Source organism: Cucurbita moschata, unplaced genomic scaffold (genome assembly GCF_002738365.1).
Source record: "Cucurbita moschata cultivar Rifu unplaced genomic scaffold, Cmos_1.0 Cmo_Scf00008, whole genome shotgun sequence".
NCBI lineage: Eukaryota > Viridiplantae > Streptophyta > Magnoliopsida > Cucurbitales > Cucurbitaceae > Cucurbita > Cucurbita moschata.
This window is the reverse complement of record NW_019268524.1, coordinates 5,419,114-5,432,955: the sequence shown is the minus strand read 5'-3', so window position 1 is coordinate 5,432,955 and position 13,842 is coordinate 5,419,114. Positions and strand designations below refer to the sequence as shown.

The 13,842-nt window shown below is 39.5% G+C and overlaps 3 protein-coding genes across 5 annotated transcripts; 1 reads left to right on the top strand and 2 right to left on the bottom strand.

The window, feature by feature from the left end:
* Window positions 1–691: 691 nt before the first annotated feature.
* On the bottom strand, window positions 692–4,769 carry LOC111445909. 3 transcript variants are annotated; one of them, XM_023084456.1, is made up of 3 exons: window positions 2,691–4,764; window positions 1,160–1,299; window positions 692–1,112 (listed from the first exon to the last, which is right to left on the bottom strand). In XM_023084456.1, exons 1-2 carry the CDS (start codon window positions 4,536–4,538, stop codon window positions 1,177–1,179), a joined length of 1,971 nt encoding a protein of 656 aa, XP_022940224.1. In that variant the 5' UTR covers window positions 4,539–4,764; the 3' UTR covers window positions 692–1,112; window positions 1,160–1,176. The 3 variants fall into 3 exon arrangements, with proteins under 3 accessions (XP_022940224.1, XP_022940223.1, XP_022940225.1); XM_023084455.1 differs by having other exon boundaries at window positions 752–1,299; window positions 2,691–4,763; XM_023084457.1 differs by lacking the exons at window positions 692–1,112; window positions 1,160–1,299 and adding an exon at window positions 2,272–2,282 and having other exon boundaries at window positions 2,641–4,769.
* Window positions 4,770–7,338: 2,569 nt separating this feature from the next.
* On the bottom strand, window positions 7,339–10,025 carry LOC111446490 (heterogeneous nuclear ribonucleoprotein 1-like). The gene is made up of 6 exons (XM_023085324.1): window positions 9,848–10,025; window positions 9,599–9,639; window positions 9,182–9,345; window positions 8,800–8,899; window positions 8,487–8,656; window positions 7,339–8,209 (listed from the first exon to the last, which is right to left on the bottom strand). The coding sequence occupies exons 1-6, from the start codon at window positions 9,901–9,903 to the stop codon at window positions 7,697–7,699; spliced, it is 1,044 nt and encodes a 347-aa protein (XP_022941092.1). The 5' UTR covers window positions 9,904–10,025; the 3' UTR covers window positions 7,339–7,696.
* A 685-nt stretch (window positions 10,026–10,710) lies between these two features.
* LOC111445907 (pentatricopeptide repeat-containing protein At5g66520-like) lies at window positions 10,711–13,162 on the top strand. The gene has a single exon (XM_023084453.1). The coding sequence runs from the start codon at window positions 10,777–10,779 to the stop codon at window positions 12,646–12,648; it is 1,872 nt and encodes a 623-aa protein (XP_022940221.1). The 5' UTR covers window positions 10,711–10,776; the 3' UTR covers window positions 12,649–13,162.
* The last annotated feature ends 680 nt before the right edge of the window (window positions 13,163–13,842 follow it).

Here is a 13,842-nt window from a genome sequence, read left to right as displayed (position 1 = left end):
TTTTTTTTTTTTTTTTTTTTTTTTTTCTACACCTCTTTGAAATTTAGCTTATAAGGCTCGTGAAATTCTAAAAATGTTGAAAATAAAGAAAATTAGCGAAGTTTACGTCCTCGAGTTTGAGCATTATAGAGTTATTTCATTTACACTGTTGTTATGATTGGATATGTGTCAATTTAAGAATAGTTCGTGGTGTCTTACACGGATGTTTTTTTAGGGGTTTTAGGGAATTGGGTATGTGTCAACCCAAGAATAGTTTGTAGTGTCTCGAGTCGAGCTGGAGTAGTGAGTGCACTGCAAGACTAAACAAGTGACTCATTTGCCTCCTAGCAGCGGTCTATAAACTGAAGGGTCTAATCGAACGGTAGAAATTTACCCGTCGACCACATGAACCTACAGTACATTCCAATCTCCAACTAAGACTATTCGACGATCTCATCCACTTAAAATTTTGTACCTCATATCTTCTATGACAATGTGAATTATCTCCGTTTTAGAGTAATTTACATTTGAAAATCATAGTATGGGTTCGAAAAAATGCATCGGCATAGCTACGTCGACATCAGTTTTTTGTGATGCAAATTGGGTAACGTAAAAAAATAATAATCGAAGCTATACTGACGGTACAAACACGAGCTAATCTTAACCCGACTCAATCCAACACGAGCACTTTTGTTATGTAACCAGATATTCATTGATAACAGGTAGTTTCCAATGTTCTAAAATGATACCAAACTCACTCTAAGCAGACATGGGAAAACAAAAACAGTTCAACATCAATCTAACATATGAATTCAACAATTCAAATTACATAAACAGCAAGAACTAATCAGCTCTGTAAACTTTACAGGTTCCATCATCAACTCCCAATCTTAATGCCGAACACCCGATGTTCTTTACAGGACGATGCAAAAGCTTTATTCTGTTCTGTTGACAAGACAGGAAAGACGACGAACACATCCCAACTCAACCCGACGACCAACATCATGAACACAGTGATATATTTCTCTCTAAAAACAAAATGATTTTACAGCTGAGGCAGTATGATCAAAGGAACATAACTTACAAATTTATTACAATTCAATGGGCAGTTTCTGTTGCAGCTGTGGAAATGGATGAGTATCACAAGCTTGATAAGAGTAGCTCACCATAATTTAGAAACAAAAATAAGTATGCTGTCTAGTTGCACTTTTCCTTTTCTTTCTCTTTCTCTTTTCTCTTATTTCCACCCAAAACAAATTCTACGTACAAATCCTTAAGGGCGATCACGACGGTTGTAATCAACGGTCCCATAATCGCACCCTGTGAGTATGAGTAAGAGATCATTCAGGCGAGGCCACGAGCCCGCAAAAAGGAAAAATCAAATGGAAGCATGCAAAGATAGAATTTTATCCAGTTTCTAAGATAGATCAGGGTTAGTAGTTTTAGGCAAAGAACACACGGTGTGCAAACTCAATAGGAGCTTGTATGGACTGAAATGAGCACTGAGATAATGGTACAAGACGTTTCACTCCTTCGTGAGCTAGAGTGGTTGATTTTCAGAGTGAAAATGATCGGTGTTGTTACTGTTTCTACTCTTGTACATGGATGATATATATTGATTACAGGATTCAATACGAGGGAGATGAACTATCTAAAGGCAACTATGTCTTTAGTATTTGAGATGAAAGATTTGGGTGCACCCAAGAAAATTCTTGGGATTAGGATTTCTCAAGATAGATTTGTTGTCACATCAAACATGTCCTAAGAGCAGTACGTTGAGAAGGTGGTGTTTAAATTTAGGAGGAATAATGCTAAACTCGGACTACCCTTTTGGCAAATCATGTTAAATTGTCAAAAGGACAATATCCCAAGACAACGGAGGAGCATGAGTAAATGACGTTAGTCCTATATGCTTCTGCAATTGGGAGCTTCACAGGTAAGTGGAAGAAGGTGATATGTGTTTAAAGAAGATAGAGGGTGAGGGTGCGAAGAATCCCTCTTTGGGCTTTCCCTTCTCGGCTTCCCCTCAAGGTTTTAAAATGCGCATACTAGGTAGAAGTTTCCACACCCTTATAAGCAATGCTTCGATCCCCTCTCCAACCGATGTGGGATCTCACAAAGCTAGTTTAGATATTAAATCATCAAACTCGTAAACTGTTTATAAGCTCTAGTGATGTAACGGCCCAGACCACCGCTAGCAGATATCGTCCTCTTTGGGCTTTCCCTTTCGGGCTTCCCCTCAACGCTTTAAAACGCGTTTGCTAGGGAAGGTTTTCACACCCCCTTATAGAAGGTGTTTTGTTCTCCTCCCCAACCAATGTGGGACATCATAATCCACCCCATTCGAGGCCCAGCGTCCTCGCTGGCACTCGTTCCTTTCTCTAATTGATGTGGGACCCCCACCAAATCCACCCCCTTTGGGGCCCAGTGTTCTTACTAGCACACCACCTCGTGTCTACCCCATTCGGGGAACAGCGAGAAAGCTCGCACATCATCTGGTGTCGGGCTCTGATACCATTTGTAATGGCCCAGACCACCGCTAGCAGATATTGTCCTCCTTGGGCTTTCCCTTTCGGGCTTCCCCTCAAGGCTTTAAAACGCGTCTGCTAGGAAGGTTTTCACACCCTTATAAAGGATATTTTGTTCTCCTCCCCGACCAACGTGGGACATTACAAGTGATTTCAAAGTCTAGAAAGGGAAAGAAAGTGTACCTCCAATGCAGATGAAAACAAAGTCATTCCACCAATGATGCTAAGCCCCATAAGGTATTCACTGTGACCAGGTATGTCCTCTTGGATTTCCGACGCGCCGTAATCCATAAGCGCAAGGTGAATAACGGACAAACCGACGGCTACGACATACCGACCTTCCAGCAGAAGCTGCAAGGCTGCTGGAATTGTTGCAAACCATGAAGGAAAAATTGGGAAAAGTGGACTGAGAAATGCAAGAACAGTAGACATATACAAGAAATGTATTTCAAATAGTCTAAGCAACAGCCATGTAAGACATCCTTGATAGATAGCAATCTCTGCTGTAGCCAAAAGAACGCCCGAGATCGCGTTATCAAGAACTTCAACGCATCGAATGCGAGCTGAATCTTCGATAGGAAGCATATACATTATTTGTTCAGTCACACCACCAGATTCAGAAGTGATAAGATAATACAGAACCCAAATGAACACCATTGATTGCGAGACGAAGTTCAAAACTTCAGCCGCTCCAGAAATAATAGAACTCCCAATCGAAACCATGAACTTCGCACCACCTCCTACTACCGATACACTACTAGCAACGACTCGTTGCGAAATATCCATCCCTTGAACAGCTAATCCTTTCGCTTTCACAACTAAATCCTCCCTAGTGATTATCAACTCCCTAATAATTGTATCCAGTTCTGTATAAATCTGACCCCATTCCTGGTTATGGATCCGATTTCTCAAGCTCATAAGCTTCTGCGTATACGGCGATGGAGCGATTAGAGAGGTGGAAGGCCCCGACGAGTTAGCACGAGACGATGCTAAAGCTAAATGCTTAATCCCAGTGACAAACTCTGTCATGTTATACTGCATAGCTAAGCTATCTATCTGCTCCGACACTGCTTCATAAAACTTGGTCGTGTAGCCATCAATCATCCCAGGAATATCATTCTCTTCTATCCATTTCTTAACTCCGATCCTTTCAGCATAATTGTTCTCTTCCACGTGAAGTTTCAATGAAATCATAGCTTCTTTCCCTTCAACACCAATTTTGTAAGAGAAAAACAATAATCCAGCCAAGAACACAACAACCATAGCGACAATCAAACCAATTGCTACAATGGTTTTCAATCGTTTCAAAACCCCTTTGGTGAAGAACGCACTAACAGCAGTACGACGAAAGCTCATGCTACGAAACGAAGAAACAGAGGACATAGTTGAATCCACAGACTTAGAACTAAACAAAAAACCTAATCCAAGAAGCGAACAAGATGCAATAACACCGAAGTTCTCATAAGCAAGTATAAAAATCCAAAACGATACAAGCCATCGCAATAACTTAGAGAACACACTTTGATTTCGTTTAGAAATCTCAGATTTCTTCCTTCTAAGCACAACCCGGAAACAAACTTCACGAAATTCAACAAGGGTTCCAACAAAAACCTGAAAAACCGCAACGGGGATAGCGAGAAGAGTTTCCGTGAGGCCTAAGTTAAGGGGTTTGGACCAAAACCCTTCTAGGGTTTGTTGAATGCCGCGAAGAGGGATAGAACAGAGGACGGCCCATTGAAGGGGGCGGAGATAGGCTTCGAGGAGACGGCCGACGGCGTAGAGAGTGAGAATGGTGAAGGCAAGGCCGGCGTGAGCCATGGCGATGTAAAGTGCAAGGCGGACTTGAGGGTCGCCGGAAAAGGAGGGATTGGAATCGGATTGAGGAGGGGTTTTGGAAGATTGTTGGTGGAGATTTTGTGGGTCGGGGCTGGGTTTTCGAATTGAGGCGGATCTGAACATGTCCTGCCATGGGGGGGTGGAGGAATTGGGAAGGGAATTGGAAGATGGGTCAGAGTAAGGGACGAGCTCCATTTGCAGGGAAGGTGGGAGTGGCAGAGAAATGGAGTTTGGGGAAGAGATAGAGAAGGGCAATAATGGAGGGAGAGGAAAAGAGAGGGAGGCAAGTCAGGGAAGAAATGGATTGTTTTAGCCATAATAGAGTCCACCATGGGAGCAGTAAGTTACTGAAGTTTGCTGTCATTTTTTAGGCTGTCCCCTTCACCAAAGCCACCCTTTTCTATGCTGTCGCCTTCACCAAACCCTACTTTTTCTCCGGACTCTTCTTCCCAACACTGTACAACGTGCCCTCTATATATATATATATATATAGGGACCCCAAGTCCTAAGTTCTTATTTGTGGCCGGCTTAGTAGAGATGTCTATGGGTGAAGATGGAAGTATTTTTCGTTATCGTCCTCTCTTCATATTTCAATTTTCGCTCTAGGTTGGGATTCTCAAAGGATTTACAGGGATCGAGTTTCGTGCAGAAGGAAGATGAGATGAGAATTTAGGTAAAGTTGGAGGTAGGGGAAGGGACGAAAAATATATATTCATTCCATAACTTATGAGAATTTAGGTAAGGTCGGAGACAGAAGTAGGGATGAAGAATATAATCTTCATTCCATAACCAACGAGAATTTAGGTAAAGTCGGAGACAAGGGTAGTGACAAAAAATATAATCTTCATTCCATAACCAACTAGAATTTAGGTAAGGTCGAAGACAGGGGTAGGGACGAATAATATAATCTTCCTCCCATAACCAACGAGAATTTAGGTAAGGTCAGAGATAAGGGCAGGGACGAATAATATAACTTCATTCCATAACCAACAAGAGTTTGGGTAAGGTCAGAGATAGGGGTAGGGACGAATAATATAAGTTCATTCCATAACCAACAAGAGTTTGGGTAAGGTCAGAGATAGGGGTAGGGACGAATAATATAAGTTCATTCCATAACCAACAAGAGTTTGGGTAAGGTCAGAGATAGGGGTAGGGACGAATAATATAAGTTCATTCCATAACCAACAAGAGTTTGGGTAAGGTCAGAGATAGGGGTAGGGACGAATAATATAAGTTCATTCCATAACCAACGAGAATTTAGGTAAGGTCGAAAATAGGGGTAGGGACGAACAATATAACTTCATTCCATCACCAACGAGAATTTAGGTAAGGTCGGAGATAGGGGTAGGGACAAAGAATATAATATCCATTTCATAACCTGTTTGGCTAACGAGGGAATTTCTCTTTACTCCCTCCCTATTCAAACAGAGATTTTCAACCGTAAGTGAATGATATTAATTAATAATTATTAAAAAAAATAAAAGTACAATAAATTGAAATATAAATAAAGCATAATGAATGGAGGAATGATCGAGCTTAAAGGAAGGTGATAAGGAATTTAATTATGTTGTTTACTCATAAAGCATTGGCCAGCTAATTTCCACGTCATCATTTCTAACAAAATCTCTTTACTTAATTTACCATTTTAATTTCCATTTATAATTAAAAATATTTGTAAACCAACATTTATGAATCAAATAAAATCTTTTAAATATATATATTTTTTTTATAAATATACGTAATTAAATTTGGGATATTTCTGTCAATTATATTTCTTATCTCTCGTTTTTTTTTTTAGTTTCCATTTTTCTTTCCTCAATTTCTAAAACTTCATTTCTTAAATATCATAATTTTAAATAAAAATGATATATTCTCTAGTTTGTCAATATTTCCAAACATATATATAAGAAATTTCAACACCCAAATAGTAGTTTTATAGATCAAAGAATTTCATTAAGAAATGATTAAGAGAGATGAGAGAATTTCTTTCATATACCAACGGTAATATTTTTTAAAAAAAATTAAATATATTAAGTTCTTGAAAATTTTTCAAACACATATTAATAATTTCGCTCATGTACTAATGGTAATAATATATTTTTGAATTTAAAAAAAATTAACAATATTAATAAAAAATTAAAAAAATTAAAAAATTGAAGCGTAGTTAACAATATTTTTAAAAAGTAGCTCCATAAATTAAAATTAAAATTTAAAATTTAAAGGAAGAAGTTATAAAAATACAAAAGAAATATAATTAAAATTGAAAACGAAAGAAAAGTAAACATGTTGCAGTGCAACAGCTTTAGATTACATTAATGAACAGAAATAAAATATTATTCCATATTCTCCCACTTCCATTAAAATATAATGGTTTGACTAAGACGCCTGATTCCTAAATAATGCTTTCCATGCTTCCATTCTCATCTAATTTTATATTTATTTATATAATAATGCTTTTCTAATATAAATATAATTAGGAAAAAAAAAAAAAAAAAACTCAAACACAACTTGATAGCTAATAAACTTAATTAACAAATAAACTTCATTACAAAAAAATAAAAAAAAATTAATGAAGAAATTACAGAGACTTCAATTGTGCATGGTAACTTGGCTTCAATATTATTTACCCTAAAATCATTAAAAATAAAATAAAATAAAAAAATAATTGTAGAAATAGCTTCCATGGCAAGCACCAGTACAGCTTCAGCAGATCACTCAAAAGGCCAAGAACATAATGAATTAATCTCAATATCAAAACAAGAATCCTCTATCTATCTAATCAACATATCGATAAACGTGATGTGCCTCATCCTACATTTCCCGCTCGGTCCCCTAAAACTATCAGTAAGAACTGGGAGGATTATATTTTACTCTTCCTGTGTCTATCACGTTCTGTAAACTAAAATAAAGAGTATAAGACTACCAGGGCGTGTTAGGAAATAATATACATCTAATCTCTCTATCTAGTTTATCGAACTAACGTGACGAATAAACATAACCGAGAAATATAAGTGTATGCTAAAGCCTACAGCAGAGCAGCACAGCACACTACATTGAAATTGTACTAGATGGGGACAACCATATTAGGCATAAACTAGCTTGCAGTAGTGTAGTCTACATAATAGTGTCTAAAACCATACAATAAAAAGTCTAATACACTCTTTCTCGTCTTTTTCCAAAGCATCCTTGGACCTCTAGTATTTGTGAGAGAACACTGCCTATCACTGGGCCACAAACCTAAAGGAACCTGTGTGTTTGAAAAACTCTATGGCAATTCTTAGGCGAGACAGCGTTCGAGTGAGACTTCTGTTCTAGCTTCCAAGGAGATGGACGGTACTGACTACGCAACGATCCTACCTTGCATAGGGATGGTATCGACTACTCCCACTATAGCCTCCCCTTCCATACAAACCACCTGCTCCTCCGTAACTAGCACCAGGACCTGAGTCATAACCTCCACCGTAACCTGAACCTCCATAGCTCCCATAGCCATCAACCCCTCGACCATATCCTCCTAAGCCACTTGTGCCATAACCCCCACCAAACCCACCACTGTAAGGACCAAATCGACTAGAATAACCGAGGGATGATTCACCTCGGTAGCCACCTAAGCTACTGCTTCCAAAACCTCCATAACCACCACCAAAGTCACCACCACTACCATAACCATAGCCACCCCCTATCCTACCACCAAGACCACCTGCAGTCCTAAAGGGACCAGGTCCAAAGCCTGCATCAAAGTCCCCATAAGAACCACCATATCCACCAAAGCCATCATTGAATGAACGAGCCCTAGAATTGCTACCATATGCAGGAGCAGGTGGTGGGTTTGAGGATTTCTTTGGTTCAGCTTTCTTGATCTCCACCTACAACAAAGTAACTTAGTTAACCTAGATCTTCTGCAATTTAACTATTCTGATAGCCCTTGCCTTAGAAGATCTATACCTGTATAACCTCAACCTAAAATTAGTAGCAAAAAGAAGCAGCTAATCGCATAATACTTAAAAGATACGATTGTATAAAGTGAAAGGGTTGAAAATTGTCCATTGTTATTAAAACTGGAAAATACGATGGTGCAAAACCCATGGGAAACACAATTTGGTTTACACTTTGCTCACTTGCGGTCCGTTTATATAAGCTCACCTGGGTACCAGACATATCTATCATATTTCCTTTGGATAAAATTTCATCTACAACTTCTTCCTCGTCAAAAACTATAAACCCAAAGCCTCGCGAGCGGTTGGTTTCATGGTCACGTATAATTTGGTGTTCCACAACTTTCCCAAACTTGGAAAAGAAATGTTTTAACTCATCTACAAGCAAGATACGTAATAAACATATTAAAACACAACATAGAAACTACATCAATATGAGAAGAACAAATAAAAAGTGGCTGAAACAAACACTGGTTCTGCCAATAAAGAACACGCTTCAACATATAACTCAATAACCTTACCTTCAGTAACCGTTGATGGAATCCCACCAACAAATATCTTCTTAGTCTTAAAATCCTTTGATTGACCTTGTCCTTTTGGGATGGTTCTCTTGATTTCAACCTATCTCCATTTAGCAAAGTAAATCCCAGAAATAAAATAAATAAAGAACAAATTCATGCAACAACAATCATATTACAACTGTATCACGAAAAAAGGGGATGAAGGGTAATAACAAGGGAAAATTATAAACCATCCAATAAAATACAGAAAAAGACTCATAATTAACCTCATAAGACCACGGAAAACAAAAATATTTTACGCCATTCAACAATCCAGTAGAATATAATGTGGTGTAAGCCAGTTAGCAGGAAGAAGAAAAACAAAATAATTAAGAAGACGTACCTGTTTTCCATTGATGACGTGTGTATCTTCGATAACCTTGTCAACCACAGAAGGATCAGCATAAGTAATAAACCCAAAACCTCTTGGTTGTCCGGTATACCGATCCTTCATGATCACCGAGTCCGTTATCTCTCCATAATCACCAAAATGCTTGTTGAATTGAGCTAATTTTTCCAAGAACACAATGAAAAAGAACATCAGCTGCAGCCGAATCTAAGCTAACATTGCACTTAATCAATATACAGAATTAGCAAATCAAGAATTTATTTAATTATCAATGAACCGCAATAGAAGAGGTGCTAAGCTAGCCATTCAAAAAATGAACACCCATCAAGAATAACAGGTAATTTCAGCAGAATTAAACATGGGTACAGAAACTCGTTCCTAATACATGATTAAAATAAAACAAAAACTCACTGTAAGTTGTATCCTTCGCCAATCCTCCGATGAAAATCTTCCTGGGAAAACAAAAATAGCAAAAAAGTGAGAACACAAAATCGAGATCTAAAGAAAATCAAGACAAAGGAACTGTTTGACAGGCCTGAGAGGGGGACGACATATAGGAATGGAATCTGGCGCTTAAGAAAGCCCTTTTCCCCAACTCATCAAACATTCTCAGAGAAACACGAAAAGAAAATAAAAATTGAGAAAGGAAAAGAAACAAACCCTGGGCTAGCGCCATCGCCGGTGTGAGGATTTTCGCTCTTCGATTTGGACGCCATGAGGAATTTGGCTGGCGGATGTGTTGTCGAAGAAGATCGATAAGACGTGGAGAAGAAGATGAAAGATCGTTGATTTAGGTTTTCAGTGGAATTCCGAATTGAAAGAGGGTAATGAATTTTAACGGTCCAAGAGAGAGAGAGGTAGCATTTTTATATGTCAATCGGGTTGATACTTGGCCGGCCCAATAGTTGGGCCCATGGACATTGAGCCCAAACTTCAAATTTTAATTTTGATTTTTTTCCAAAGGTACTAAATTTAGCGGAGTTAGAAACCTCGCTAAACCTCGCTAGTAGACCCGTTTTAAATGACGGTGAGCCTGATAACTATATGTAATAGGCTAAAGCAGACAATATATTGCTAAGTGGGCTTATGTTTTTACAAATGGTATCAAAATCACGAGGCTGATGACGATGTGCAATAGGCTAAAGCAGACAATATTTGCTAAGTGGGCTTATGTTTTTACAAATGGTATCAAAATCACGAGGCTGATGACGATGTGTAATAGGATAAAGCAGACAATATTTGCTAAGTGGGCTTATGTTTTTACAAATGGTATCAAAATCACGAGGCTGATGACGATGTGTAATAGGCTAAAGCAGACAATATTTGCTAAGTGGGCTTATGTTTTTACAAATGGTATCAAAATCACGAGGCTGATGACGATGTGTAATAGGCTAAAGTAGAAAATATTTGCTAAGTGGGCTTATGTTTTTAGAAATAATATCGAAATCATGAGGCTCATCACGATATGTCCATATGTGTTGATATGTGTTAAGCGAGCTTAGGTTTTTACCTACGGTATCAAAATCTTCAACACACACTCGGATGATCTTGAAAACGAATGCGTTTCTTCTCTACCCAATCAGAACGAAATGATTTGCTCTGTATCTCTACTTCACGTTCCCCCTCTTCCCCATAGAGCCTCTCCCACTCCAAATCCCATCACCCATCTTCTCCACAACTTCTCCTCTCCGTTTGAGCTGAAGCAAGTCCACGCCCATCTCCTCAAAACCAATTCTCCCCTCTCTTCCATCCCACTTTTACGGGTAGCTTCCGTTTGTGCTCTGAATTCGAGTTTCTCCTACGCCAAGCTAATCTTTGAGCTCGTGGACGCATCCGAAGTCGCCCTCTGGAACACTTGTTTGAGGTCTTTGGCCGAGGGAGATTCCCCTGTTGATGCCATTTCACTTTTTTATCGTTTGCGTGAGTTTGATGTTTGCCCTGATAATTATACTTGTTCGTTTGTTTTGAAAGCGTGTTCTCGATTGTTGGATGTTAGGAATGGTAGGATTGTTCATGGGTATGTAGAGAAACTTGGATTGCAATCGAATATGTTTTTGCTGAATATGATTGTTCATCTGTATGCTTTGTGTGGCGAAATGGGTGTTGCAAGGATGGTGTTTGATAAAATGCCGCAGAGGGATGTGATAACGTGGAATATTATGATTGCCCAATTGGTTAAAAGAGGCGATATCGAGGGTGCGTATAAGTTGTTTGTTGAAATGCCTGAGAGGAATGTGAGGTCGTGGACTTCGATGATTGGTGGATATGCCCAATGTGGGAAGCCCAAGGAGGCCGTCGATCTGTTTTTGGAGATGGAAGAAGCTGGTTTATTGCCTAATGAAGTGACGGTGGTGGCTGTTCTTGTAGCTTGTGCTGATATGGGGAACCTGGATTTGGGGAGGAGGATACATGACTTCTCTAACCGAATTGGCTATCATAAAAACATTCGTGTTTGTAACACTTTGATTGATATGTATGCAAAGTGTGGGTGCTTGGATGATGCCTATAGGATCTTCAACGACATGGAAGAACGCACGGTCGTTTCCTGGTCGGCTATGATTGTGGGACTCGCAGCCCATGGACAGGCCGAGGAGGCTCTTGCATTCTTCAATAAAATGATAAACACAGGCATGAAGCCCAATGCAGTGACTTTCATTGGTATCTTACATGCCTGCAGCCACATGGGAATTGTTGGGAAAGGCCGTAAATATTTTGCTAGCATGACTAAGGATTATGGGATAATTCCTAGGATTGAGCACTATGGTTGTATGGTTGATCTTTTCAGCCGCGCAGGGCTGCTGCAAGAGGCTCATGAGTTCATCATGAACATGCCTATTGCACCTAATGGTGTTGTTTGGGGAGCCCTCCTTGGTGGTTGCAAAGTTCACAAAAACATAAAATTGGCTGAAGAAGCCACCCGTCACCTCTCGGAATTGGATCCGCTAAACGATGGATACTATGTGGTTCTATCGAACATCTACGCAGAAGCAGGAAGATGGGAGGATGTAGCCCGAGTGAGGAGGTTGATGAGAGACAGAGGAGTAAAAAAGACACCAGGCTGGAGTTCAATCATGGTAGAAGGGATGGTTCACAATTTTGTTGCAGGGGACGAGACCCATCCTCAGACCGAGGAGATATACAAGACATGGGAGAAGTTGCTCGAGCGAATGAAGCTCGAAGGATACGTGCCCAACACCTCGGTGGTGTTGCTTGACATGGAAGATGATCAAAAGGAGAAGTTTTTGTTTCGACATAGTGAGAAGTTAGCAGTAGTCTTCGGGTTAATCAAGACGGGACCTGGAACTGTTATTAGGATCATGAAGAATCTACGAGTCTGCGAGGATTGCCATGCCGCTCTAAAGATCATATCAGTTGTTAGTACGAGAGAAATAGTTGTTCGGGATAGAAATCGATTCCATTGTTTCAAAAACGGTTCTTGTTCTTGTGGCGATTACTGGTAGTTGTAGTTGAGATAAATGATTTGTGAACTAATGGTTCTTGTTCTTGTGGTGATTGAAGGATGAAATATATGAGAATCCCCATGAAAGCAAGCAACCCTAGCATCCAAAGAAGCTGACAAGATATAGTTATGCCTCGCCCACCATGTCCTGTGCCTCTTGTAAACATAGAAATTGAAGAAAATCCCTACAGCCCCCCATGTCAGATAGTTTCACTGCTCTAGCTGGTGGAGTGCCCAAACCACCTCCAAAGAAGGATGGGCATATTTATAGGTCTAATCCAAATCAAGCCAATGAGGAAGAACCACTTCATCTCTAGGTAAACACCCAACTTTCGGAACATTTCGAGTAGCCTAACGACGATGCGTTGTAGAAAACATCATCATCAAGACATGCCCACAAACTTCCTTTTGGCAGTTAGGCCGGATCACATATGTAACGACACATGCTCCGGATTTAGATCAAGATTCGAAATCTAAATTTAATACAAACTTCCTTCTGGCAAGGTTGGATCACATATGTAACGACCCATGTCCAGGATTCGGATCAAGATTCGAAATCCGAATTTGGCACTTGATGGCTCCGCGACATTCTCTTGCGACATAGTCACATTACTTAGTCTTGGCTTCATATATTATTTGTGATAGTCCAAAAGTTATTGTAGACGGTAAGTGGTGAAATCTTAGTTTGTTTCTTACCTAAGTGGCCTCCCCTTCAACAATAGTGCATAAGGGAGTTTAGGGCTGCTATGTTCACATCCCCCAACTCGACATCAAATGGTCTTATACGTAGTCATTATGTTGTTGGGTCTAAGCTACTTGCTGTTGTTGGGTCTAAGCTGCCACTAACTAATTTCTATACCTTAAGTAACGTTCCTTTTTTTTTAGAGAGTACTTGCTCGCTACTTCATCTAGATCAACTGTTGTTAGGGTCATTCTATTCCGAGCCTTAAGAGTGGAAGTAGGCTCTTTGTATTAGTGGAAAACCCGAAGATCAACTTACTCTATTTCAAGACGAGTACAACATTTTGTTTGCTACAAGTACAAGCAACTACTATTTTTCATAAACTTAATGACAAAATTAGCTTATTATATTAATTCGATGTCAAGGTCATCTCATAGTCTACTAATAACCCGACAGTACAGTTCATCACTATTAAAGTCTCGAAGTTTCACCCACCCGTACCTAAATCTAAGG